The sequence below is a fragment of the Urocampus carinirostris genome, chromosome 5 (assembly GCF_059441175.1).
Source record: "Urocampus carinirostris isolate Australia breed hairy pipefish chromosome 5, RoL_Ucar_1.0, whole genome shotgun sequence".
NCBI lineage: Eukaryota > Metazoa > Chordata > Actinopteri > Syngnathiformes > Syngnathidae > Urocampus > Urocampus carinirostris.
In genome coordinates this window covers 14,576,306-14,604,111 of record NC_142353.1, presented here as the reverse complement: position 1 = coordinate 14,604,111, position 27,806 = coordinate 14,576,306, and the positions used below count along the sequence as shown (strand labels likewise).

General features: G+C 39.3%; 2 protein-coding genes across 2 annotated transcripts; one reads left to right on the top strand and one right to left on the bottom strand.

Annotated features, from left to right (window-relative positions):
- Positions 1 to 1,155: 1,155 nt before the first annotated feature.
- Positions 1,156 to 4,689, bottom strand: iscua (iron-sulfur cluster assembly enzyme a). Its single transcript, XM_088335875.1, has 5 exons — positions 3,948 to 4,689; positions 1,961 to 2,074; positions 1,789 to 1,899; positions 1,628 to 1,706; positions 1,156 to 1,539 (listed from the first exon to the last, which is right to left on the bottom strand). Exons 1-5 carry the CDS (start codon positions 4,035 to 4,037, stop codon positions 1,451 to 1,453), a joined length of 483 nt encoding a protein of 160 aa, XP_088192001.1. The 5' UTR covers positions 4,038 to 4,689; the 3' UTR covers positions 1,156 to 1,450.
- sart3 (spliceosome associated factor 3, U4/U6 recycling protein) lies at positions 3,945 to 27,304 on the top strand. Its single transcript, XM_088335869.1, has 19 exons — positions 3,945 to 4,390; positions 10,624 to 10,750; positions 10,836 to 10,940; positions 12,248 to 12,432; positions 12,583 to 12,688; positions 17,387 to 17,511; positions 17,589 to 17,744; positions 18,005 to 18,143; positions 18,224 to 18,331; positions 20,062 to 20,139; positions 20,212 to 20,270; positions 20,396 to 20,505; positions 20,580 to 20,692; positions 20,770 to 20,846; positions 20,914 to 21,064; positions 21,762 to 22,192; positions 24,746 to 24,898; positions 24,978 to 25,156; positions 26,725 to 27,304. Exons 1-19 carry the CDS (start codon positions 4,205 to 4,207, stop codon positions 26,879 to 26,881), a joined length of 2,745 nt encoding a protein of 914 aa, XP_088191995.1. The 5' UTR covers positions 3,945 to 4,204; the 3' UTR covers positions 26,882 to 27,304.
- The last annotated feature ends 502 nt before the right edge of the window (positions 27,305 to 27,806 follow it).

The following is a 27,806-nucleotide window of genomic DNA, read 5'->3' as shown; positions in this document are numbered from 1 at the left end:
TTCGCAAGTACAATATCAGCTTCCACTGCTATGCAGACGACACTCAACTATATCTTCCGTTGGAGGAATCTTCCATACTAAACTGTGGAAATTTGGAGGCCTGTCTCACTGAGATAAAAGAGTGGATGTCACTCAATTTCTTGCGTCTTAACTCTGAAAAGACCGAAATGTTAGTCATTGGTCCTTCTAAATGCCGTGACTTATTCTCAAAAACTGCTGTGAACATTGACAAATGTCACATCACACAGAGTGACTCAGTTAAAAATTTAGGGGTCATATTTGACCCTGATCTATCCTTTGAGATGCATGTAAAGCAAATTACTAGAACTGCCTTCTTCCATCTTCACAACATTGCTAAAATCCGTTCAATACTGTCTCAGTCTGATGCGGAAACAATAATTCATGCATTTGTTACCTCCCGTCTCGATTACTGTAATGCACTACTCTCCGGTCTCCCGAAGTCCAGAATCAAGTCTCTTCAGCTAGTACAAAATGCCGCAGCGAGGCTTTTAACTAGGACAAAAAAGTACGATCACATAACACCGATTTTGGCTAACCTGCATTGGCTCCCAGTTAGCCAAAGATGTGACTTCAAAGTTCTCTTAGTATTGTACAAAATCATACATGGACTTGCTCCCTCTTATCTTTCAGATCTGATCTGCCACTATGTCCCGGTCCGAAGCCTACGATCTGAGAGTGCTGGTCTTCTGATGACCCCGAGAGCAAAGAAGTCTTCTGCTGGTTCGAGAGCGTTCTCCATCCGGGCACCGGTGCTGTGGAATGCTCTTCCCCCTGAGATCCGATCTGCAACCTCAGTGGAAATGTTTAAATCTAAACTTAAAACTCACTTCTACTCCATTGCATACGAATAACCTACTCCTCTTGTCGGTTGAAAATAGTTTGTGTAATATAGTGTATCAATCTGTGAAGCCCTTTGAGACTCTTTGTGATTTAGGGCTATACAAATAAAAATGACTTGACTTGACTAAGATAAAAGCAGATAGACGGAGTGGAAAAATAAAGCATAAAGGCTCGTTGAACTTTGCCATTGTTAACACGTACTTAACACAAACATTTAACTTTCAACTTTAAAGGACACTTCAAACAATTTACCCCACCTTAAATATGTTGGGTAGTACAAAAGAAACACAAATGCAATATTGACTTTTTTATTTCCAGTTTTAGAATCTCCTATCACAAAGACCCATCCAAAATGTAAATAAAATTGAACTACAGCAAAACATTGTTTATAAAGTATTTGGTAAGATAGATGCAGCGAAAAAAATACTACTGCAGCATCACAATACAAATGTTAAGTCCGATACATTATTGTCAGAAATAAAGACACACAATGATCCATAATCTCGGCAGAGAAATGGGGTTTAACGCTTCCTATACAATCCACCTGTACCATGCCTGCCACCCGAAACCAACGACCCAAATTGTGAAATTAAGCTCTGGCTTTGACACCCTCTTCGTTCTTGTTCTGTTTTATTTTGTAGTCTGATAGGGCTGCTCTGATGGCGTCTTCTGCAAGCACTGAAAGTGAAGAGATTATGATATTAATAATCTCCTCCCAAAAAAGGGCCATATCTGCACAGAGATATGAAGTGTGGCCGTCACTTACTCGAGCAATGAAGTTTGACAGGCGGGAGGCAGAGTTCTTTTGCAATGTCAGTGTTCTTAATTCTCAAAGCTTCATCGATCTGCAGGAAACCAAAACAAGCTCAAGCGACACATGGAAGAATTTCCTAAAAATGTTCTTCTAAAAAATCTTTGTCAACTCACAGACTTCCCTTTGACCCACTCAGTTGCCAGGGAACTAGACGCAATGGCTGAGCCGCAGCCAAACGTCTTGAATTTGGCGTCCACTATCTTCCCGTTTTCGTCCACTTCAACCTGAAATAACAATAAAATGGAAGGTAATTCTGCCCGGCTTTTATTTGGATTTTGCCCTCACCTGCAGTTTCATGACGTCGCCACAAGCTGGGGCACCCACTAGACCAGTCCCCACGTTCTTGGCGTTTTTATCCAAAGAGCCAACATTTCTTGGGTTTTCGTAGTGGTCCACGACCTTTACAGAGAAATAAGACCTCCTTATATCTTGGATTTAGGGCTGCAACTAATGACTATTTTAATAGTCGACTAGTCCCCAACTATTAGTAAAATAATCGGATAATTGTAATTTTTTTCTTAAATTAAGCATGAAGTTGGTTAAATTGTGTGGCAATGATAATAAACACAAGAACAATTGGTAGATTTAAAAATACATCTCTTTTTGAACATACAGAGGATTTATATAAAAATTGAATATCTCAAGAAAAGGCTCATGAGCAGCAGTAGAATGGTAAATAAAAAAAAAAAACATCTATAATCTGCATTCTGCGAAGTACATTCAGCGGTCAACTGCAAGGTCTGCAACAAAAGTACTTAATCATCCTCCACAGTTTGAAATCAAACAGTTTTAACAATTGATGTTTGTGGTATTTAAAATTTAAAAACTAACGTTTGTTTTTAGGACCTCATACATTTAAATTCAAATATATTTGTAAGGCACAGTCTGGCGTAAAGCTCAAGCTCTTTTATAACAAAATATACGCATATACAATGTGCAATGCATGTCATCAAAACCGTATTGGCTCAAATGTCGCTTTAATCTTACCGAGGCGAGTCAGAGTCCGTTTCCTTCAATTGTGTGAATGTTCTATTTAAATGTTCATGCATCACTGAGGGTACTGCCATGATATGTAAGGTCTGCTTTGCAAAACTTGCAAGTAGTCCATTCTTATTACTTTATTTTTATAGATGAAGCTACTATTTTTGTACGTTACTGCTCAAGACAGATACGCTACTGTGCATGAGTGACTTTCAGCAGAGATTATATTCAGGTAGGGATGCCTCACTTGGTTGGAAAATTATTTGTCGACCATTTATTCAATTGATTTTTGTTTACAATGTCAACTTATCGTTGCAGGCCTACTTAAAACAAGTAATTATCAGCAACCTAAATTATAACCGTTGAACTTTGAAGGTTTTTTTGTCCTACTTACACTCATTATACACTTTATAATTATCACTTTCGACCTGGGAACAAGGACAAACGATTTGTTGACAACTAATTGTTTATTAAATTAACTGCCAAGTATTCAAGTACTCAAACGTGCATTTTTTATTAGACGCAAAACAAATTTCTGCTTGATAATATATGCATTGAAAGTTGTTTTAATTGTCTTCCACAATAGAAGACTTTCCATATTTCTAAATTAATTCAATACAACATTTGACGTTGGAAAAAAAATGGGTTGCAACTTAATGCATTTATTTCAAGAAATACACATATACACAGTTTCCCAATTCATCTAATGGTATTATTATTCTTTACAAAATTAACAATGTAAAGCTTTGAAATAAGTTTAGATTTCCCCAAAATGCGCATGCATCGCGAGTTAATTTAAAACGAGGCGGAAGAATTAAGCCACACACAACTTGTAACTCGTGGTTTCTACTGTTAAAAAGGTTTAGATTATCTGATAAAATTGAAAAATCAAATATCAAAATAATCTTTGGTTGCAGCCTTTATACAATCCACTTGTAAACTCGTGGGCACGTGTCACGCACTGAGAAGCTTCTGTTAACTAATAGCGCCACCAAAAGGCCACTATCAAGCATGTTTGTTCTATAAGTATGCTTGTTCTTGAAGGTTATTTAGTAATCGGCAGTGGTACGGCAATAACTATGGACACATATTCTCTATTATTACGCTTACTTGACACATTAGTCGTGAATATAGATATATTAGACCACTGTTATTAAGATGGTTAGCAAACATCTCGTTGAAATGCCAAAACGCAGAGCATGGTTACCTAACCAAACAAGCGCAGACATGAGAAAATGCTGATTTTCTTTTAAACGCGTACGAAACAAGTCAGAAAGATCTATTTGTTTACCTTCTTGTGATATGAGCAGAGAATCTTCGTCTCAGGACTCAGCAACCTTGTGTTGAACAACAACGAAGACTTTCGCAAGGCCATCGCCATGTTCAAAGACCGACTGTATCCGGAAATGTACGAGGGAAAACGAGGTTGTTGATAAACAACGAAGGCCAGACGAGGGAGGTCGCAGCGCCTACTTGTGTCCTTCTTGATTATTGCAACTCGAGAGAGGAGGCTTTTCGACTTGTTACCAGGCAGACAGCCTTTCCAACATGGCAGCGGCGAGCAACGCGGAGCCTACGCATTTGCGAGATATGGAAGACGACGCGGAGATAGACGAGCAGGAAATGGACTCGGAGAGTGACGGAGAGGAAGACATGGGGGAAGACAATTCGGAGGCCGAGACGTCAGATGATGAGAAGGAAAATGAAGCCGAAATCCAGCGCCTCGAAGAGCAGGTAACTCTTTGGTATTGTTGACGCTAGCTGAGTATCAAAAGGAGAATGGATGAGTGCAAAATAGTTGCTGTCATTTTAGCAAGAGGAGGCTTGCAAAGCATTTTGCAATAGCGTTGAACGAAAGCGATCACGTTGTTTTAAATGTGGTTCCATTTGCGACGTAATTGGCGTGGAGCGATGCTAGCTCGTCGTGGCCGCGCGTTTTGCTTTGTGACTTCACAGCGTGGACGAAAGCTGAAGTGGCGTGCGTCGTCAAACTACGTCCTCGTGTTCACAATGCCCAACTTAGTTCGAGAGCTTTTAGTCTTAAATTTCCACTGCATCTGCCAGTTTTATGTTACTTTTAGTAAAGCTGTTAGGGGCGGGACACATTTGGTAGGAGTGGGTGGGGATTGCTGGAGACTGACGTCATGCTTGTCCCTAGAGTTTTTTTCCTTTTCTATTTGATAGCGCATACCTGTCAACCTGTACGATTTTGCAGTACCAAGTACGTTTATTATGCATTTTAAGACGTGTACGATGTACAAGAAAATCTGTATGGAAAAACAAAAAATTGTCAATTATGGGTACCATCCGGTATACACCGACTATCACGAAACGGCAAATCAATCAAGTCCAACGAGTTATGTGTATCATGTAGGTTAATAGGCTGTAATAAAAGTTTGCAATAGTCTTTGATCTGTGCAGCCCTTTGATGCACAACCCTTTTGTGACTCTTTGTGATTAAGGGCTATACAAATAAACATGATTTGACTTGAGTTTGAGTTGTGTAGTGAAAGGAATTCCGTCTCTTTCCAGAGAACCGGCTTTTTCGGCTCAATTCATTAAAGAGAGCGGGCTCTCAAACGGCTCACTTGCTTTGATGCATTATATTACGAATTATTATGTTGTATAAAGAAGTTAAGAAAAAAAAGGAAGTATAAAAGGAGAAAATGAAATAAGACAGGTTTGTGGTTATCCCTTTAATCAGCATATTACCAACAATAATTGAATGCAGAAAATGAATTCATGATTTGAATAAGATAATGTATTATTCTACTTAAATATATTTGCATGTATTTTTTCCTTCTACAGTGAATGTCCAAACTACCGTATTTTCCGCACTATAGGGCGCACCGGGTTATAGGGCGCACCCCCCAAAAAATTGTTTTTGGTCCTATATCTTCCATAGATAAGGCGCACCGGATTATAAGGCGCTACAATGGGAACGTCCACAAAACAGTCAGATGAGTCAGTCAAACTGATTACCCCCTTAACATTCCCAAAGCTTGCAAAGAAGCAAATACGTGTCGTAGACACGTGCGGATGCGGTGTCCGTACGATGTCACTTAAATGCGTCAGTTCAAATATCATTCGGAAGGTTGAAGTCTTGGGATTCAAGAAATGCCAAACATTTCTATGTTTCTATTTTCTTTTTCGCTCACAACTTTACTGTGCATATGACAATAAACACTTGGAATTGAGTTTAATTCACTCAACTCATCACAGCAACATCAAGATCGTTCTAAAACAAGATACCGGGAAAATATAAAGCCGCATAACTCACCTAAGTTCTCACGTTCAATAATGATACGCAATCATGGTCTTCTTACAACTGTGAGTGAAGTAAATCCAGGAGAGTAGAATATTTACAAATACAGACTAATGAAACCTGTTTCTTTATGGCATACTTTAGCAAGCTTGCTACGGCATTGCTAAACTCGGCCGATTGCAGGGTTTGTTTTGGCCATCTAGCCAATCCGAGGCTCCGGATAACTTCAGCCAATAGCGATCGATTTAACGGATGATTGACACATTGGTTAGCCAATGAAACGCCGGTATATAAATCCCAGCATACACAGCGGACTTGCTACGCCATTGCTAAACTCAGCCGATTGCAGGGTTTGTTTTGGCCATCTAGCCAATCCGAGGCTCCGAATAACTTCAGCCAATAGTGATCGATTCAAATGATGATTGACACATTGGCTAGCCAATGAAACGCCGGTATATAAATCCCAGCATACACCGCGGACTACTCCACGTTCGGGGTAAAATCGAGTCGGCGGCTGTTGAGTAAGTTGCGAGACCTTGCGAATTTAATATTGAGCCATATATAAGGCGCACTGTGTTATAAGGCGCATGGTCAGCTTTTGAAAAAAATTAAGACTTTTAGGTGCGCCTTATAGTGCGGAAAATACGGTACTTCTTTTTTGAACTATTTTATAATAAACCTCATTCATGTCGAGCAACTCAGTATCTCACCACAAAATGTTTATTAACAATATATATGATATAAGGAAACACATGTACAATACAACATGTTAAGCTACATAAATAAACACGTTTGAGAAAAAAAAAATGGTGTGAGATTATTTTGTAAGGGAAAATACAAAACTCAATTCCAATGAAGTTGGGAAAGTGTGTTAATTGCAAATAAAAATTGATCCAAGTAAATTGCAAATTCTTTTCAACCCATATTTAAATGAATGCACAGCAAAGACAACATATTTATTGTCTTCACTCATAAACTTTATTGTTTTGGGAGAAAATCATCAACTCTGTAATTTGATGACAGCAACACGTGCCAAAATAGTTGGGACAGGTGTCAATAACTACTCAGAAAGTGGATGAATGGAAATCAACCAACTATTTGCAGGTGAACAGATGAATTAGCAACAGGTGAGAGTTGTTACTGGGTATAAAAAAGGGAGACCCGAACAAGCTAAGTCATTCACATGCAAGGATGGGGCGAGGTTCACCTCTTTGTGAACAACTGCGTGAGCAAATTGTTGAACAGTTTAAAAACAACATTCCTCAAAGTACAATTGCAAGGAATTTAGGGATATCATCATCTACAGTCCATAATATTGTGAAAAGGTTCAGGGAATCTGGAGAAATCACTGTGCGTAAACGGCATGGCCGTAAACCATTATTGAATGCCCGTGACCTCCGAGCCCTCAAGCGGTACTGCATTAAGAACCGACATCAATGTGTAAAGGACATCACCACATGGGCTCAGGAACACTTTGGAAAACCACTGTCAGTCAATACAGTTCGACGCTATATCCGTAAGTGTGGGTTAAAACTTTATGTTGCAAAGCGTAAGCCATTCATCAACAACATCCAGAAACGCCGCAGGGTTCTCTGGGCCCGAGCCCATCTAAAATGGACTGATACAAAGTGGAAAAGTGTTCTGTGGTCTGATGAGTCAGTTTTCCAAATTGTGTTTGGAAATTGTGGACGTCGTGTCCTCCGGTCCAAAGAAGAACAGAACCACCCAGACTGTTATGCACGCAAAGTGCAAAAGCCAGCATCTGTGATGGTATGGGGGTGCATGAGTGGCCAAGGAATGGGTAACCTGCACATCTGTGAAGGCACCATTAATGCAGAAAAGTACATTCAGGTTTTGGAACAAAGTATGTTGCCATCCAAACAGAATCTTTACCATGGGCGCCCTTGCTTCTTCCAGCAGGATAATGCCAAGCCACACACTGCACGTCTCACGACAGCGTGGCTTCGTAGTAAGAGGGTGCGGGTGCTTGACTGGCCTGCCTGCAGTCCTGACCTGTCTCCCATTGAAAATGTGTGGCGCATTATAAAGCGCAGAATAAGACAAAGGAGACCCCGGACTGTTGAACAGCTGAAGCTGTACATAAAGCAAGAATGGGAAAGGATTCCACTATCAACGATTCAACAACTAGTCTCCTCACTTCCTAAACGTTTATTGAGTGTTATTAAAAGGAAAGGTGATGTAACACAATGGTGAAGAAGCCCCTTTCCCAACTACTTTGGCACTTGTTGCAATTATAAAATTCTAAGTTTATCATTATTTGCTTATGGAAATAAAGTTTATGAGTTTGAACATGGATAATCTTGTCTTTGTGGTGTATTCATTTAAATATGGGTTAGAAAAGGTTTGCAAGTCATTCTATTCTAATTTTACTGACATTTTAAACTTTTTCCCAACTTCAATGGAATTGACTTTTGTACAACATTTTGTAAAGTTATGGAGCCGTGGAGGTTAACAGGTATAATAGTGTATTATGAAAATTGTGAAAGTAAGAATAGTCCTGCTTCAAGAAGAGTCCAAATCCCAACCTATAACCCAAGATGAAGAAAGTTTACTTAAATGCCTCTAAGAAATGCACATAATTCCAAGCGCATAGAGATTGTGCTAACTAAGGCTGCAATAAGGCCAGAAGATGGGGTCAGTATTTGGACTGTACCTTACTTCTTACTTTTTCACACACCGTAGGGACAAGAATGAAATCACTCCCCAACCCCAATCATGTCCAAACTACACCATTCCAACTTAAGCCCAAAATCCAAAGTCCGAAAGACACTTGGTGAAAAGAGTGCTTCTACCGAATGCACTGCAAAATTTAAATTTAGCAAAAATACAGACTCTGCCCTACTTTAGGACAGCATAGGTTCCGGACGATCGTACGTAAGTTGAATTTGTTCGTAAGTTGCTTCAGTACTGTATTTTGTATGTTTGAGGTTTGTATAAATATGTTTGAGGCTTGTGTAAGTAACCTGTATTGTTTTGTACTAAAAAATAAACATTTTATAAAATAATCATAGCTTTATAAAGATAAATAAAGTTAATTTTAACTTACTTTTGGAAGATGGGCGTCAAGGGTTCCTCCTCCGTTGTAAGAGTGGACGAAAAAAGTGATCCAAGCATTGTCTCAACCGCATCAAGCTTTCTTATTCCACTTTTATTTCAAAATAAACGGCTCACCTCTTCTTTACACTTTACGCCAACCATATTGAATAGATGCACGGGATATTAAACATTAAAAATGTCAAAGTTCTTAGCGCGCTGGAGATACAGTATCGAATGTTAACACACAAACTAGGAAGATGAAGCCGGATTTCTTCTTGCCACATGCCGGTAGCGGCGGTAAGAAGCACTACAGTACTGTCCTGTACTCGGAAAAAGGTGCACACAATACAAAATCTAACTTGCAGCAAAGTGTTCCCGAATTTTTTTTTCGCATCTACAGTTTTTCGTAAGTCGAATGGTCGTAAGTAGGAGAGTGTCTGTATATAGATAGATAGATAGATAGATACTTTGTTCATCCCCGAAGGGAAATTCACATTTCCAGCAGCATCCCTGAGCTGAGAACAATCGAGAACAATCGAAAATAACACGGGAGCTGCTGGAGTGGCTGCCATTCGTGACGGCGCCGGAAGAAAAGATTCAATTTGAATCATGTACAAACAAACAAACAGTTGAATCATGTACAAACAAACAAACAAACAAAATATTCATGTTTCAATAAGTGGAGTGTTTATAAAATGGGGGGAAAATAATACTGATATAACCAGGTAAAACTAATTTTAAGTTACCTGTAAACAGGTAGAAGGGGCTGAGCAAGGTATTATCACTATCTACTGTTAAAGTCTAATTGACCCTATGTTTTTTTCTTCTTTTTTGCAATACTTTGCTAAAACAAAGGCCTGCGACCCACTGAAAAAGGGTCTACGCCCCACTTTTGGGTCCTGACCCACCAGTCTAGAAACACTGGTCTAGGGGTACAAATATTAGCAACCAGCATCAGTTTCGCAGCTGACATATCAGATCTTCTCATTAGCTTTAGGTGTCGTTTGCACAAAATTAGCAACTAGCATTAGCAACTTCAAGCACTCCACACACACACATGATCCTGTTTGAACCCGCTGAGAAGTCAGAGTTGCCCCCTGCAGTCACTACAAAACATTTACTTATGACGCCTTCACCTAAAAAAATGTTAAAAACCTGAGTTGGCAAATTAAACTTGCAAAGATTTGCCCGCAGGCGAATCGGGAGCCCCGGTGACGGGAGGAGGCGGGATTATCCTCTGATTGGACGAGCAGGAAGAAGCTTCGCTCTGGTGCTTCTCCGGGAGCGCAGTCTTCTCCACCGACACTTGCTGCGGAGCCGGCGACCTCTCGCCGTATTCAAATCACTTTGAGCATAATTTAATGTGCGTAGATTAAAATAAAACACACAAAGACAACTTATAGCTTGAGCGCAATTTGCACCCAAAAATGTTCTGTAAATCACCCATCACATTTACAGCTTGCCTTGTTGCACAGTGCTTGTATGCTTTCATTGATCACCGTCGGTAACTGAGGACTTGTAAATAAAAGATGAGTTGAAATGGTGTGTACCTCTATCGTACAGTATTTGTAATTCTGTTTAGCGGCTAAGCTCATACTTGTCCAAAAGATCCAGATCCCACATTTTGACCCGCGTTGTTTTCTAGCTATCCATCAACGCATTTGACTACAACTGCCATGTGGACCTCATCAAACTACTGAAGCAAGAGGGTGAGCTTCTTCGTCTGCAAAAGGCAAGGCAGAAGATGAGTGATCTTTTTCCTCTCACAGAAGGTTTGTGTGCCTTCGCTCGCGAGACAAAACTTATGTTGGTATCGAGAAACCCTTCACTTGACCTTCTCCTGTGTGACCCTTACAGAAATCTGGCTCGATTGGCTCAAGGATGAGATTCGCTTAACTGAAGAAGAACCAAACCGAGAAAAAGTGAATGAACTTTTTGAGAGGGCTATAAAAGACTACATTTGTAAGTGCATAATGATCAACCAAATATGGAGCATTTTCTATGTATAGTGGTACTTCTTCATACAAGCTTAACTCGTTCCAGGATTGTGCTTGAATTGCTCGTATAACGAGGACATTTTCCCGTTACGGAATGATTCAAAATTAATTGGCTCGTTCCCGACCTCCTAAAACCATCAAGGGTAACTGTAAATAGTTATAAAATACTCCCTTTTGATCACCAAAAACACATTCAAATAGTAATTAAACCTAACATTACATAAATAAGATGGATAAGATCATATTAACAAAATAAAATGCATGTTTATTATGAGCATTTACCATGGAAGGAGTCGGCGTTGTTAACGTAATGAAACTGCGGGGGTAGGGGTGGGGTGTGGCACAAGAGACTGTTGATACATAAGCACTTACTTACCCTTAAAACTCAAGTTACAGTAACTTTAAATCAATCTACACACACATTTTTTCACAGCATACTATTTTTATTTTCTTTCTTTTATTCTAATGAAGAGAAGTGATGCAAAAACTTTTGTGGCTTTGTAACCTGGACTCACTTCTTCCTCATGACAAACCACAGTCAACCAGTCCTCTTTTTGAATTGCTCAAACCAGCAAAGGCTGGCCTTAAAATGTATTCTGGTTCTGACAATGAATCTTTGTTAGCCAATTTGTAGGTCCTCGTTGGTAGACATCAACTTCTGCTTTCCGTGCCTCTAGCTCCCATTAGCTCCTGGTTGCGTATACACAATAGCAAGTGTCTCCCATCTTGTCATGAATAGTGGTTCACAATTCTGAAAGAACAGTCACGCCCCTGGTCGGTTATATAGCTTTTAGGACATCTTTCTGTTTCAATAGTGTACAAATAGGAGCTATTGAATGATTGTACACCTTAGCTAGGTCACGCACACAAACATTGTGTCCATTATTTCCTGCTTTGTTTAATTTGACATGATTTTCCTTTTTTTCCGGAAAACACCTTACCATATCCGTTTTGAAACTCACGGTTAAGTCACAAAAAGGAGATGCAATACAATAAAAACGAAATTGCTGCTTATTATAAACAAGTGGCGCAAGATCGGGCGTCTGACAATGAGAAACGCATGCGCAAACTGCCGAGAGGAATCTGGCAGTGAGCTGTCTCTAGTGGTAGCCTGTGTAATTGCTCCGAGTTTGGATTTACCCTCGTACGTAGAGCAAGACTTTCGTTCCAAATAAAACTCTTACATCGAAATTCTCGTGTCTAAAAGTGCTCGTATGAAGAGGCACCGATGTTATGCAACCCCGAGATTTGACATCTTGTTGTTCTACTTAGGCCCAGATATCTGGCTGGAGTATGCCCAGTATTCTATTGGTGGCATGGGTTTGCCAGGTGGCATTGAACGGGTGAGAGCCGTTTTTGAGAGAGCCATCACAGCTGTCGGGCTTCACATGACAAAGGGCCAAACAGTGTGGGAGGCTTACAGAGAATTTGAGAATGCCATTCTGGCCACAGTGCAGGTCAGTGTTGTCTTCATCTGTCTCCATTTCATCATCCTAATGTGGAGTTTCTTTCTTTTTCATTGACATTTGTCTCTGTTAATCGCTGAGCTCACTTTTCCTGTTGACATTTTTTTATGTGGATCATCCTCACTATTTTCTTACTTTCAGCCTCCTCCTGGCAAGATTCCCACTCAGGGTGAGAAAGAACTGCTGAACAAGCAGATCCAGCGCATCCACACTTTGTTTCGCCGCCAGCTGGCCATCCCCTTAATGGGTGAGGATGTCTTCTTCTTTACCCAGAAGAGCAGGGGGGACACAGTAAAATGGGCAGCAGCCTGCACCAAATGGGCTGGCTCAGCTGGAAGAATTTTACAGTTTATGGCTCATGTTGAGAAACATTGCCACAAATAATTTCAAGGACAGGAAAAATAAGCAGATCAATGAAAAAAAATCGTACTTAATTATTTGTACAAATGTTTTCCAAAGTATTGAACATATAATTTTTAGGTGTGCTTGAAATTCTTGAAAATGCTTGCCTTTTAATATCTTTCAAGAACCCAAAAGTGAATGAATTTGGGGTGAAGTGCTTGTAAATGCTTGAAATTTTCGACATGTTTCTCAACAGGTTGCTAAAAATGACGCCGACACTGCTCTATGGTGGCTTTGCTTTGCCATTGCATTTCTTCTTCCCTCGTGATTAGTTGCAGCCGGTATTACCGTATTTTCCGCACTATAAGGCGCACCGGGTTATAGGGCGCACCCCGAAAAAATAGTTTTTGGTCCTATTTTTGACATATATAAGACGCACCGGATTATAAGGCGCTACAATGGGAACGTGGACAAAACAGTCAGATAGTTCAGTCCAACTTATTACCCCCTTAACATTCCGAAAGCTTGCAAAGACGCAAATACGTGTCGAGAACACGTGCGAATGCGGTGTCCGTAAGATGTCACTCAAATGCATCGTTCCATCATTCGGAAGGTTAAAGTCTTGGGATTCAAGAAATGATGACCATTCCTTCGTATCTATTTTCTTTTTCGCTCGCAACTTTACTGTGCCAATAATGATCGATTCAACTGATGATTGACACATCTTTTTCAGCCAATTGCAGGCTTTGTTTGCCGTTTGAGCCAATGGCAGTCTGTAAATGATAAAAAGGATCCGCCTCTTGACCTCCGAATAACTTTAGCCAATAGTGATCGATTCAACTGATGATTGACACATCTTTTTCGGCCAATTGCAGGCTTTGTTTGCCGTTTGAGCCAATGGCAGTCTGTAAATGATAAGAAGGATCCGCCTCTTGACCTCCGAATAACTTTAGCCAATAGTGATCGATTCAACTGATGATTGACACATTGGTTAGCCAATGAAACGCCGGTAAATAAATCCCACCATCCACCGCTTACTACTTGGCGTTCGGGGGAAAATCGAGTCGGCGGCTGCAAGTTAGTTGGAAAACTTAATGTTGATCCATAAATAAGGCGCATTGTATTATAAGGCTTTTAGGTGCGCCTTATAGTGCGGAAAATACGGTAGTTTGTTTGCCATTGTCCTGAGTTGCACACAAGACAGGTGCATGCTACACCTGAACAGAGCCCTATGAAAAGTGTATTGTGCAAGGATTATGAGTCAATTTTGGACATTTATTATTGGCCATGCAATAAACTATGGTATTATTTCACCGTGGTGAAACTGAAAATTGAAGGTACATATTACTTTCACCTATATGGGAAGAGATTTGTCTCAAAAACAAATGTATTCGTGATTTAGTAGAAATATAAAATTCTTATGTTTTGATGAATGCACACCCGAGATTATCGTAGATATAATTGTGGCTTTTCAAAATGCAAGATTCCCACCAGAATTTTTCCTTTAATGGTACTCGAGAAATTTGAAAATTATCTAGGAATTCCTTAAAAAGTGCCTGAATTTAGCCATAAAAAGTGTACAAACCATGTAAACAGGATGCCCCAGTTAAACATGTTAACACCCTGAATGCAACCTATTTTAGCAGCAAAAAATTTGTTCTAGTACAGTCAGCGTCCGCGTCAGTGACGCTATCATTAGTGGTAGTCTTTGTGCCAATGCACGTTTAAATGAGACTGCTAAGTTGTTGGAAAGTGACTTCTATTGTTTATTTGCACCAACAACAAATCCGCTAGTATATTACAGTATATCTGAACTGTAAGATCCGATCTGCAACCTCGGTGGAAATGTTTAAATCTAGGCTTAAAACTCACTTCTACTCTATAGCATACGAATAACCTAAACTTCTTATATGTAATAACTTGTGAAGCCCTTAGAGACTAATTGTGATTAAGGGCTATACAAATAAAAATGACTTGACTTGACTTAAGGAACACCTTATTTGGCCAGAAATGTGAAAATCCGGTTATAACCTGGTGCGCCTAATATACAGCAGAATACATTGGTTTGGAACTTTGGAAATTATAGTTATGATTTACCATACAGTATAAGGTTTATGGTATTCAAGCAATGATTTATCAGCCAAAAAATGATGCTGACCAGATTTGCTAAACATTGTATGCAACGGGATTTGAACCCGAGTAGTGGTGGTTTTTTTTTTTTTGGTTTGAACAATTTTATTGACACTAGTAACATCAAATAAACAATGTGAGGTTTGAACAATTTTTCTCGACAATCTTAACAGCAATTAAGCACGTTCACAATTTCGTTATTCACAATTTCGTTATATCTGACAATATTTTTTGGTTTGAACAAATTTATTGACACTAAAAACAGAAAACAATCATGACAATCTCAACAGCAATTAAGCACATTCACAATATTATATTCCAATATTACGTTTTTAACAGCAAACACAAAGTGAGGTTTGAACAAACCTTCTCGAAAATCAAACATATTCACAATTTCATTATATAACATCTTTGTTAGTGTCAATAGATCCGTCCAGGCCAAAGTCGATTGTCCTCGGTCTGAACAAATCCACCGACACCAACAGCAGCAAAACACAGCCATCAAGCATATTCACAATTTTTTTATATCTGACAATATGACGTGACGATATGACGTTTTAACATTTTTTCCTGACATTTTCAACGTTGAGACACTTTGCCATTTGACCTCTTGTGTTACAGGTGACATACGAAAATGCACTAGAGCTTATCCCATTATCACACTATTTTTACTAGGATGACCCTAATTTTTGTCACGAATAATCGTTTTGAAACAATGTGCAAAATACTGCAAATGAGATGTACAGTATTTACTTTTGGCACGGAAGGCCCTGGGCAGAGAGAAGGGAGTTTTTGTGCTATGCATAGCTCCGCCCATCCTACTGCTAAACCAATCATATTGCTCTAGGTGTTTTGCTGGTGTTTTGGGGTGTTTACATGTTGTTCTGTTGGTTTTCATTATAAAGTGTCTTACCAGTGAACATACATTGTTTAATGTGATCCCATTTAAAGGAGGATTAATCAAACAGCCAAAATGGGCTCGTTATTGTGACACCTTGATTGTAAACTGCAATTGAGATTGGGCCCTAGATATACTCAGACCGAACTATTTTAATACTGTATTAGTTTTGCTTAGGCTTCACATGTACTGATTTTAGCTATGTGTTTAGCTAAAATTGGAACAATGAAAAGAAAATGTGCATGATTTAAATGTTTGGCAAGCAAGATGTATTTATGAAAAAGGGACATTTTTGGCTCGCAAGGCATAGATTCCCAAACCCTGGTTTAAGTGTTGGCTGCCATATCGCTGCAACCTGGCTTTGATTCCTGTTTTGTCCAATCATGGCAGTTAGTGACACGTATATACTGATCAATCATTGCACTAATATATGTCATAAGTGATTAAGGAGTCCCAACTATTCTACATGAGCGCCTTACATTCCATTGCCCCTTATGTATGAAAACATATATGACAAAGGGCTATTATTTGGGGTTGCGCCTTAGAGTGCGTAAATTACGGCAATTAGTTTATCATTTTATGATTTAACATAACTTTCCGGCATTGGCAACTAACAAAAACTTAAATATTGATAGTAATTGGAACATGATAAACTGAAAATAAATCCCATCAACGCATCGAACGTTAATAACTGCAAATATCTTAACAAGTACGTTTTTTGTCTATAAAAAAGTCAACTAATCCATCCATCCATTATCTGTACCGCTTATCCCCAGTAGGGTCGCGGGGGTGCTGCAGCCCATCCCAGCTATCTTCGGGCATTGGGCAGGGGACACCATGAACTGGTTGCCAGCCAGTCGCAGGGCACACAGAGACAGACAACTCACTTGCTAATTCGCACCTGGGGACAATTTGGACCGGCCAATTAACCTAACATGCATGTTTTTGGAATGTGGGAGGAAACCGGAGTGCCCGGAGGAAACCCACGCAAGCACGGGGAGAACATGCAAACTCTGCACAGGAAGTTATATCTCATGACCTCAGAACTGTGCGCACACGCGCTAACCACTGCGCCGCCCTGCTGCCCCAGCTAATCGAAAAAGGAAAATTAATTCTATTTCTTCTTTCTTATGATAGAATTTTAGTTAGAACATATGAGATATTGGTATTGGTGCTAATAGCATCCTTTTATAAGGTGTTGGTACTAATGTTAGTACCTGTCTCAAATGAAAAATTAAAAGCCTCAAACAGGATAATGAATTAGTTGGCATTACATGTACTAATAAAGACATGTGTTTGGGTTTAAAAGTATTTCAAAAGATATCCCTTTGCAGAGGAATATAAATAATAAAGTATTGTGGTATTGGTATGTGGTATTTGTATTAATGACTAAAATAATCATCTTGTATTAAACTTATTACAAACATTTCTCAGAAAAAAAAACATTTGAGGTAACAGAAAAAAAATATATGTTAAGGACAGTATTTATATACGCTATTAACTATGTTTTGACTACAAGAGCAATGCTATTGTGATTCAATAATTAAATTACTTTACCGAACCTTTTCCTTTCAGACATGGAGGCAACATATGCAGAATATGAAGAATGGTCTGACCAGCCGCCATCAGCGGAATTATTGCATCAGTACAAAAGTGCCTTGCAGCAGAGGGAAAAGTACAAGCCTTTTGAAGAGTCACTGGTAACCATCCACCCATGGTGTTTCAGACTTTATTTGTCTTCTAGGGTCACATGAATTATTTTTCCATGTTTTTGCAGCTTTTGGCAGAGACGCCTAAGCTCTCTGAATATCAAGCTTATATCGACTTTGAAATGAAGGAAGGTGATCCGGCCCGTATTCAGATGACGTTTGAGCGGACTCTGGTAGAGAACTGCCTGGTTCCAGACATGTGGACCAAATACACCAAGTATCTTGTAAGTATTGCTCCAAAATGACACTTAGTTTAGCTGCCAGTGGACTAATTTGTTAAGAGTCTTTCTCTAGATAACTGTTTTCTCAGAAGTACTCTTGAAGTTAGTAGTAGTATTCTTTCATTTACCAGATGTGAGATTTTTTTTGTGCTTGTTTATGAACTCAAACAATGTTTCAAGTAGTATTTTCAAACATACCATTAGTATTGACTTCAGTGCGTCACATCCAAATTAATGTTGCATTACATTTGTTTTTTTTCCAGGATCATCAACTGAAAATCAAAGATCTGGTTCTATCAACTCACGATCGTGCGGTCAGAAACTGTCCGTGGACTATGACTTTGTGGAAGAGCTATCTGCAGGCAGTAGAGCGGCACGGCGGCACTCGCCAAACAGTTTCAGGCAAATACTTCAACTTACTGAAGCAAATTATACAAGGCTGTGAGAATGGCAACTGAACAAGACATCTGTCTTTTCCCCAGATTTGTTTGAAAAAGCTCTGAATGCAGGCTTCATTCAGGCCACGGATTACGTGGAGATCTGGCACGTTTATCTGGACTACCTGAGAAGGCGCGTGGATTTCAGCCAGGGTGAGAGCGGCGCCTGATGGATTCAGTACTCGACTTGATGCAAGGGAGGGCGCTATAGCTATAATATTTTATCAGATCACACACAAAAGAAAATCACAATTATACTTAGGACTAATTTGCACATTTCTGACCATTTTCTTTCATGTTAAATATGAGACTAAATCACACCCTTGATTGAGTCCACAAGAAAGAGACTAAATCACTGGTGGGCAAACTTTTTGAGTGGCGCATGAGGTTTAAAATACCCAATGGACTCCCATGCCTCTGCAATAAAGACATACATATCTAATTGATATCAATAGATTTACTTGCAGACTTGTATGTGTTATTTTGCATTGGTGATATTATTGAAAAAAAGGAGAATTTTATAAAATTGTTTTTGAAAAGCTTTGCATTAAAGCAAATGAATACAATTTTCCTTTTTTAGATGGTAAATGGTCTGCATTTATATAGCGCTTTTCAAGTCAATGAAGACCTCCCAAAGCACTTTACAATGTGCTTCACTCTTACCCATTCACACACACACACTCACACACCAATAGCAGCCATGCAAGGCGCCTACCTGCTTATTGGGGGCATTAGGGATTCAGTGTCTTGCCCAAGGACACTTCGACATAACGCGGAGGAGCCGGGAATCAAACTTGCGATCTCTTGATCCCCAGACGAGCTATCTCCTGAGCTAATAGATTAGTTAGATATTATGCATTGAAAAACTCGATAAATTAAGACTAGATCATATTTTATTTGCGTGAAATTCAACTAATATCTTGACAAATAAATACATGATAAAAAAATAGCAGTAAAATGCTTCATAAGTTTGGGACCTACTGAAGGGAGACTGCGGAACAATAGCTGCACCAAAAATTTTCTATTTTTTTTGCCCAAGTCATCTTGAGAACTGTCGAGAAAATAATGCCTATCTCAATAAAAAAAGGTGTAAGTCAAGATGTTTGTTTTGTTATCTGCAATATAATTGGGCTGACTTGCAAATATTGCAGCTTTCTATGGAGAGCTGGTTTAGACAAAAATCTAAATTTACCCCCAAAAAGTGAGTTATGTGCTTATGTTATTAGTGATGATAAATGATCATTATACACCATTTTCGTTTGTTATGGACGGATTATAGACAGGCCATATGTGACCACTAGATGTTTTCAAAATAAAGTCAATTAATCACCAATAAAATGTTTTTCAATTAGTTGTTTTTTTTATTGCAGAAGATATTAAGAAAAAAATTGTGCTCTAAAGTACAAATTGAAACAATAGACGGGTTCAATTTATTTTTGGTTTATTTTCCAAATGCTGCTCTATTATGAGAACTTTGCTCTTATAAATAAAGTTGCAGGGACCACGGTAATATTGTGCTACTCTGGTATATCCCTTCGAATTATGAGTTATGAATTCAAGAGGCCCAAACACACATTTTAGTTGATAATTAGCGACCGAAGGTTTTTATTTTTGTAATCAACATATTATAGATAAATCAGCATAGTTGAGAAAAGCTGGTTTGTTCATATCTACTTAAGTCGTTAATACACCGATTGGCCGTAACAGTAAAAACTGCACTGTACCAAAGCCAATCACTGCTGAAAACTAAAGTTTGCCCATAGATGGTCTAAAATGTTTAGATTTAAACTGTTAAAGTCCTTCACAATGTAGCATATGCAAATCGCCCTCGCTTATCTGAGTGCTTGGAACTGTTCACTTATTTTGGCCTTCTCGTGTCACAGAATCAAGTCAAGAATTGAAGGAGCTCAGAGGAGCTTATGCTCGGTGCCTGGACTACATGAAACAAGATGTAGAAGAAAGTAGGTGGAATCTTAGTCAGAACGTTTGATTGGAGTGACTTCCCCTTCTGACTCATTCTGTGATCATGACAGGATTTGGAGAAAGTGGTGACCCTACCTGTAACATCATGCAGATCTGGGCTAGGATAGAGGTAAGTTTTGTTACCATGGCTAATTTTAGCTATTGTGAGATAGTGTGCATGAGGGCTGTAAAACTCATACCAAATGGAGTAAGTCTGTCTTTGACCCATCTGTTCTCTTTTTGTGTGGCTCACAGGCCCTTCATTGTAAAAACATGCAAAAAGCCAGAGAATTGTGGGACAGCATCATGACTAAAGGAAATGCTAAGTATGCCAATATGTGGCTGGAATATTATAACCTTGAACGGTACGACACTTTTTATCATGTGAAGATTGCGTGATCCAACAAATTTTTGATCAATTGTGTTTTATCCTTTCCAGAGCGTATGGAGATTCCGCCCACTGTCGAAAAGCGCTTCACAGAGCAGTTCAGTGCACCTCTGACTACCCGGAACACGTGAGTGAGGTCCTGCTCTCCTTTGAGAGAGTAGAAGGTGAGTATCTACACTTGTGTTGGATATACAGTTTTGTTGATTTTCTTTGAATTTTAACATCACATCTATGTTTGCAGGCTCACTGGAGGACTGGGATGTGGCAATCCAGAAAACCGAGACTCGACTAAGCAGAGTCAACGAGCAAAGGGCAAAGGTTCGGAGCAGTGTTTTTTATTTTAGGGTTCTGTTGTTTCTCATGGACAAACGTTGGCTTTTGGTAGGTGGCTGAGAAGGTAGCCATCCAAGCCATGCAGGATGAAGAACAATTTGAGCAGAGACGTAAGGCCAAAGCAGAAAAGAAGAGTCAAAAAAAAGTTCAGAAAAGAAAAGCGGAGCAAGGGATGGATCAGGACGAGTGGACTGATCATGCAGGTAATTTGCATGCATAGATGTTGGCGCTCTGGAATTACTGTACTTTTCATACTTTCCTGGGTGGGGTGAATCATGTCCTTAAAAAGCTTTAAAGTTAAATATTTTCTTTATGAAGTGTTTGTTAACAATGCCCAACTGAATGTAAAGTGTCCTTCTGCTTTTCCCCATCCTATTTGCTTTTAGCTTACTTTTAGCAAAGCTGTTCGGAGCAGAACACATTAAGTATGGGGGGGTAGAGGGAGTGGTGGAGAGTGACGTCATGGTAGTCACAGCTTTTTTTCCTTATCTATTAGTGTAGCATACTTCACTACATAGAGAAACAAAAGACCAATTTTCCACACTCAAGGAAAATACTGTAAGGTAGAAGTAGCCTGCTTCAAGTACATTATTCGGTGCATTATTACGTTTGGTGCACGCACCAACAGCACTGAGCAAAATGACGAAAAAATAAGTTATTTCATGATAGAAAAAGCAGAATCACTTTCTCAGGAGAAGATATCTATTAACCTGCGCTTAATTCCAACTGGCCTTGTAACTCTGTATCAATTACGCTAGTTACCTGATCGTATCCACAATTATCAAAAATTTCATCAGGTAGCCCTATGCTAATTTACCGGATCAATGTTCCAAATACTGCACAGTTCCTATAAGACACACAAAAATATATTTTCGTCTTATACGCCCTCTGCATTAACAGAGCAAGCTCCAAAGAGACACAGAGGAAATGGAGACCAAAACAACGGGGAGCGCCAAACTCCGGATGTGATGCGTGAGAAGAACGCCCCGCCTGGTTTTAATGGCTCAACAAAGTCCGGATTCAGCAAAACCCAGCAAAGCGACGATAACGCGGAGCTCCGAAATGACGACAACAGCGTGTTTGTTAGTAATCTGTCGTACACCCTCGAGGAGCCTGAGGCCAGACTTAAGACGCTCTTTGAGACGTGTGGAAGCGTCAAACAAATTCGCCTGGTCTCAAACAACAAAGGGGCCTTCAAGGGCTACGGCTATGTGCAGTTTGAAAACCCGGAGGTCGTCTCTGAAGCCCTCAAACTGGACAGGCGGGAAGTGGAAGGCAGGCCTATGTTTGTGTCGCCGTGTGTAGACAAGAACAAGAACCCTGACTTTAAGGTTAATATATTTTCTTATATTTTTCCATTGCAGGCTGACCCCACATTGAGACCGTATCAAAACATCAAATTAAAGTTTGCCTGTTCACACTGCAAAAATAAACATTGTTAATTTAAGAAATATTAGTTTACTCTTGGTATAATATACAGTAGAGCAAGAACATGTGATTACCATTTCATCAAAAGGACGCTTATAAGGAACTAATTTACTGTGCATGAAAATGACTGTAATAAGGTGTAGGACTTGTAAACTAATGAGAAAATATGAATAATTTGCAAACGATATTAATAATCATACAAATTCTGATCTTACCTTGTGTATCATTCCCAAATAAGATCAAAAAGGCTTTTGGTCTTGACATAAGAATCAATGTCAACATTAGATCACGTTTTTGCAGCTTACTGTTCAAATGTCATTCACATCCTCTTAAATATTGGTATCCCCCTCCACTAGTCTAAACAATATTGTAATCTATGTGGATGTTCAATACCACCGACACGAGTACTCGTCGTACCAGTACTTACTGATACCAAGTGCCGTTTCTATTTTACTTTTGATACGTAATCTATATCGCCTTGAAAAACAAAATTCCAGCATACTCAAGAAAAAAAAAATAACATCTAAATAAAATACAAGCCTTTCAGTCAGATAGGAAATAGTTCTTTTTTTTTCTTTTTGAACTCCAAGTGGTTCTTATTTTTCCATCATTTTCCTCAATGCTTGCAGCTCAACAGTGCAAAAAGCCCAATAATTATTACGAAAATAACCGATTTAAGTAAATCAAACTGTCAAATTAATCAAATTATCTGCACTGGGTAACCAGCTTTATTCCGTGATTTAAATATAGCTAACAACATTATTAAAGTAAATTGTAATCACATTTTAAATAATTTTCCCCAAATTGTTTATTAAAGATCTTTTGTGGGGAATACATAGTATACATCAGTCTATTTTCTGTGCCATTTATCCTCGGTAGGGTCAAGGGGGTGCTGGAGCCCATCCTAGATATCTTTGGGCAGTGGGGAGGGGGACACCCTGAACTGGTTGCCAGCCAGTCACAGAGACATAAACTCACACGAGTGACAATTTGGACACGCTAATCAACCTGACATACATGCTTTTTTCGGTGTGTGGGTGGAAACTAGAGTGCCCAGAGGAAACCAATGGGAGGCACAGGGAGAACATGCAAACCCCACACAGGGAGGCTGTGGTAGCTGGAATGGAACCCTAGACCTCCGCACCGTGTGGCTCCGTGCGAACCACCCAGCCGCTCTGCCACCCTACATAAAATATAATTCTAAAAATTTGGACGTACTGCTATCAGCTTTGGATGCCTGATCAAAAAGGGACTGATACCACTATCGATAGCTGTTGAAAGAATGATAACCATATCCGGGTATCTGCAAATACCGGTACACATAATTGGTCACTTCTCCCTGTTTTTATTCAACACATGGGAGACCATTTGCACACCTGTCGACTGAAAATGACATCAAAGTTGTTTAGGAAAATAACAATAACAACTTGCTTTGCAAGTACAACACGAGCAAAGACTTGAACTGTGATTCGGAGTTAGCTGAACAACTGTGATGGAATTATAAGTTGACAATGAATGCTCTGACAGGGCACCTATAGCTCTTTTCATAGGTATATCTGGTTTAGAGATAATATGTGGCCAATGATTATCTTCTCTTTGTCGTTTCAAATTAAGTATATGAGAAGCCAAAGCTAGATGGCAGTAAGTTTGGTCCAGAATATCTAAGGCCAAGATCCAACTACAATACACGGTGTTACACTAACACACCCCGTTTTTGCTGTATGTCTCAAATATTCTTTTTATGGAAGTTCGTTAAACAATTTATGTTATCGTTGAGACATTTTTTGACGAAACAAACTGTAAATACCCAAAAACGCCAGACAAGCAGCCAGAGCTATTTGTTTGGGTGATCGCCAGGGGTGGGTGGAGCTCCGAACGCACCCACTGCGCTGAAGGGAAATACATCCGTAAACTTTTTGTTTGCGGTATTTTGTGACATTTTTTGCAAAAGAAGTCTGCGCTCACCTTATTTGAAAACCATTATTTATATATATGAGGAAAGAAAAGTACGGTCAAAATGAGCTTCAACTGTCATATGCAACTGCGGTAGGGAGATCAATTATAAGTGGTATATTTGTTCATATAGGACATGGGCTCTGGAATTATTAAGTATTTTTTAAAATTTGATCAAATCATTAAATGTCGCACAGTGAAATAAAATGTGCTGAACAATTACATTTTGTCTTGAGAGCTGGTTTGGCGGTTTTGTTGAATTTTGTCTTAAAATGTACGGTGTGGGTCTCTCTCTAAAAAACAAAATGGAGAATCAAAATATTTAGCTTGTAAGGCTCTTTGGGTCAAAACGGTTACCGAGTCCTGCTCAATGAGACTGAAAAAGCTTGATTTTGCTGTTTAATTTTCTTGCCACAAATGTTTGTCATATAGAGAACAAATGGCCAAAGTGGCTCCTTTTTAAAATATTGAGTTATATTATATAAACGACTTCTTATCTGCAGGTGTTCAAGTACAACACATCTATGGAAAAACACAAAGTCTTTATCTCTGGGCTGCCGTTTTCCTGCACCAAGGAGCAACTGGAAGAAATCAGCAAGAATCACGGCACCGTAAAGGAAGTTCGTCTTGTCACATTTCGTTCAGGGAAGCCCAAGGTAAAATCTTGCTGAGTAAATCTCCGATCATCTGAAGGATGACACGTCTGACCTTGTGTATAATTGGGGTTTTGTGCAGGGTTTGGCGTATGTCGAGTTTGCTAATGAAGCTCAGGCATCTCACGCAGTCTTGAAAATGGACGGCACGAGTATTGAAGGGAACAGAATCTCCGTCGCTATCAGCAATCCTCCTCGCCGCAACAAGGCTGGTCCCAGTCAGCCCATCTCGAACATGACGTCGCACCAGGTCCACGGCGCGTAAGTTTACCTTTGGCTTTAGCGAGTTTTTTAAAGCTCAATGTAGGCAAATATTTTTAACGGAACTGCTAAACCCACTCTCAGGACAAAAGCTAATTCTTTAGAGCGTTTTATTTCACTGTTAATAATAATGTTAGTGCCTGTGTCCCATATCATCAAGTAACCCTCTAAATACTTGCCTCCCTCCTGCAGTAAGTTGAGCTCGCTGAGGTTCACTTCGAATGTCATTTTTGTCGTCAATATTGTTTTCAAAATAAGGCTCGAGTTCATTTTCAAAACGTATTTGTAGAGGATACTGAAATGCAATTAAAAGTGCTGTATTAAAATAGTCAATGTACAATAAGAAAAATCCCCCTTGAAAGCCACGTAACAAAAAACATACACACACAAAATTAGGAAAAAAAATACTTTAAAATAACACTCTAAACAATTATTTATATCCTTAATTTTCCAAATTTGACATTAATGTCAGTGTTTTTTCAACAAAACAAATGTGTACTAGTGCTAACAATACTAACCAACCCTGATTAAAGGTCAGATCAGGCCAAAAAATATACAGCCTGACCCGAGCCGGCTGGGTATCAAAGCCCAACCCAGCCCAAGCAAGTAACTTATGTGGGGGACCGAGCCCGAAGAAAAGTTAATTTTCGCATTCTATCTGTGAGGGCCAGGCCGGGCTTCTCTCTTGCTGACTTAAAAAAAATAAAATAAAAAAAATATCCACCTGTCATTGTTCTTTGATTCTTCGCAATGGGTTCAGTAAGCCTGTCGCGGCGCAACTGAGCATCTCACCCAGTGCGCTGCCGATTCCGCCGTCAAGTGATGTGAGGCAGGCTGCGCTGCGTGAGAGGGGGACTGAATCCATTGTGCGATTATAGAGCAAAATAAACAAAGAACAATGACAGGTGGATAAGTTAAAAAAAAAAAGTCAGCAGGAGAAGCCCAACTCGAAACCGAAAGTAAAATTAGAGATGGACATACAGAAATTTTCTCAACATTATGGGCCTTTTGTTAATGTGTGGTGGTAAGTTTCAAACTCTATTTGTCAGGTTTAAAAATGTCACTTAATACAAGAGAGAAGGATAGGTATGTTACCTTCAGCTTTGTGTCAGGGTTGCAGTTCCAACCTTGGGAATCAAGTGGTCATTGTTCGATAATTGCTGCAGATCTTCAACAGCTTTGAAATCTACTTCTTTAGTCCTCAAGCGCGTCGTTTATCATTCATAATTTTTTCATAACTTGCGCAAACTACGCTTGAAAATATATCCAGGAAACAGTAGAAGGCAGACGTCATACTCGCATGTGTATCCTGATGCATCTCATTGGCTAAGAGACACGGAAATTATTTTTTAAATGTCATAAAAGCAGAAAAACGCGACAGCGCTTCTGCCGCAAATGGTAGAAACATGGAATTGCACTCCTGGCCTAAAACTATACGTAAATGCACTTGATCCCTGAGCCAGATGCACTCATAAAAAGAGCCGCACCTGGCTTGCGAGTCATATGTTCCTGGCCCCTGGTTTAAAGCTTAGCTTCATTTGCGCATTGAAAATATTTTTCCTTCTCAGGAGAGGACGAGGTCGCACTCAAGTGTCGTTGCTCCCTCGCTCTCTGAATCGTCAGAATGGCCCATCAAGCAAAGTGGAGAACGGAACGGCATCGAAGGAAGCTGATGCAAAGTCGCTGTCCAATGCAGACTTTGCTAAGATGCTTCTAAGGAAGTGAAACGATGTGCTCAAAAAGAAGCATCTGTGACTCGGACTTTTTGCAAACATCAGCATTCTTGTCATATTTCCTGCGAGTTTGCTTATGTGCAGAGTTACTGCCCTCCACCAGCACCTATTTCAACCAAGAACACCTTTTGACCCTTTTTATGTTTCCTGCCTTGTTGTGTTTAAACATTACTGGCAAATTTTAACAAGTGTACAATACAGGTTTGTAAATATGATTGAAATAGTTGTAAACATAAAAAAAAACCCGACTTCAGTCTTTTATTTCAATGGGACATTAGATTATTGCTAAGAAATGTGAATAGTGCATCTGTGTGTCTATGACTTTCTGTAACAAAATTATGTAAAAATATTTTCGTCAAACTTTTTGGATTTGAAGACCTATTCAACAATTAAATGAAAAGTAGTTCAAACGTTATCTTCTTGTCAGGCAAATATTTGATCTAATTAATGGGACATTGTGTATTATTTAGCGCCTCTTATGGGTAAAAAAAACCTAACCTTAATTCATTGAAAAACTATTAATTTATGATCAAAAACACATGAACCATCATATAACCCTGCATTTAAAAAAAAATGTTGGTCAAGAAATGTGCATTTATTTTACATGAGGCTCATCTATAGGAAGTTGACCTGATTGCTATTTTGCTGCTAAGGGTACCCCAAGAAACCAAAAACCTTGGGAAAGGCCTTAGGAAGAAAGAAGAAAATGGTGCAGTTTGGTGGGTATCTGTTGTCTGGATTCTTCTCTGTTCTTTATAGCACATATACTGGTCATTTATAACAGTATCCCTTTAACGCGGGGCTTGGGGACCTTTTTGAGCCAAAAAGCCTTAAACGCAAAAAAATTGATTTTTTTGTTTAAGAGAGAGCCACACCATATAAAATTCAACAAAGCCACCAAACCTGCTTCTTTGGAC

Excerpts from the sequence above, each read along its gene's own strand:
- sart3 (XM_088335869.1), top strand. The coding sequence starts at position 4,205 with ATGGCAGCGGCGAGCAACGCGGAGCCTACGCATTTGCGAGATATGGAA. Across the intron at positions 20,140-20,211 it reads GAAACAAGATGTAGAAGAAA|GATTTGGAGAAAGTGGTGAC; the intron begins GTAGGTGGAATC and ends TGATCATGACAG. Across the intron at positions 20,693-20,769 it reads CTCCTTTGAGAGAGTAGAAG|GCTCACTGGAGGACTGGGAT; the intron begins GTGAGTATCTAC and ends CTATGTTTGCAG.
- iscua (XM_088335875.1), bottom strand. The coding sequence starts at position 4,037 with ATGGCGATGGCCTTGCGAAAGTCTTCGTTGTTGTTCAACACAAGGTTG. Across the intron at positions 1,707-1,788 it reads AGTGGGTCAAAGGGAAGTCT|ATCGATGAAGCTTTGAGAAT; the intron begins GTGAGTTGACAA and ends GGTTTCCTGCAG. Across the intron at positions 1,540-1,627 it reads TGTCAAACTTCATTGCTCGA|TGCTTGCAGAAGACGCCATC; the intron begins GTAAGTGACGGC and ends CTTCACTTTCAG.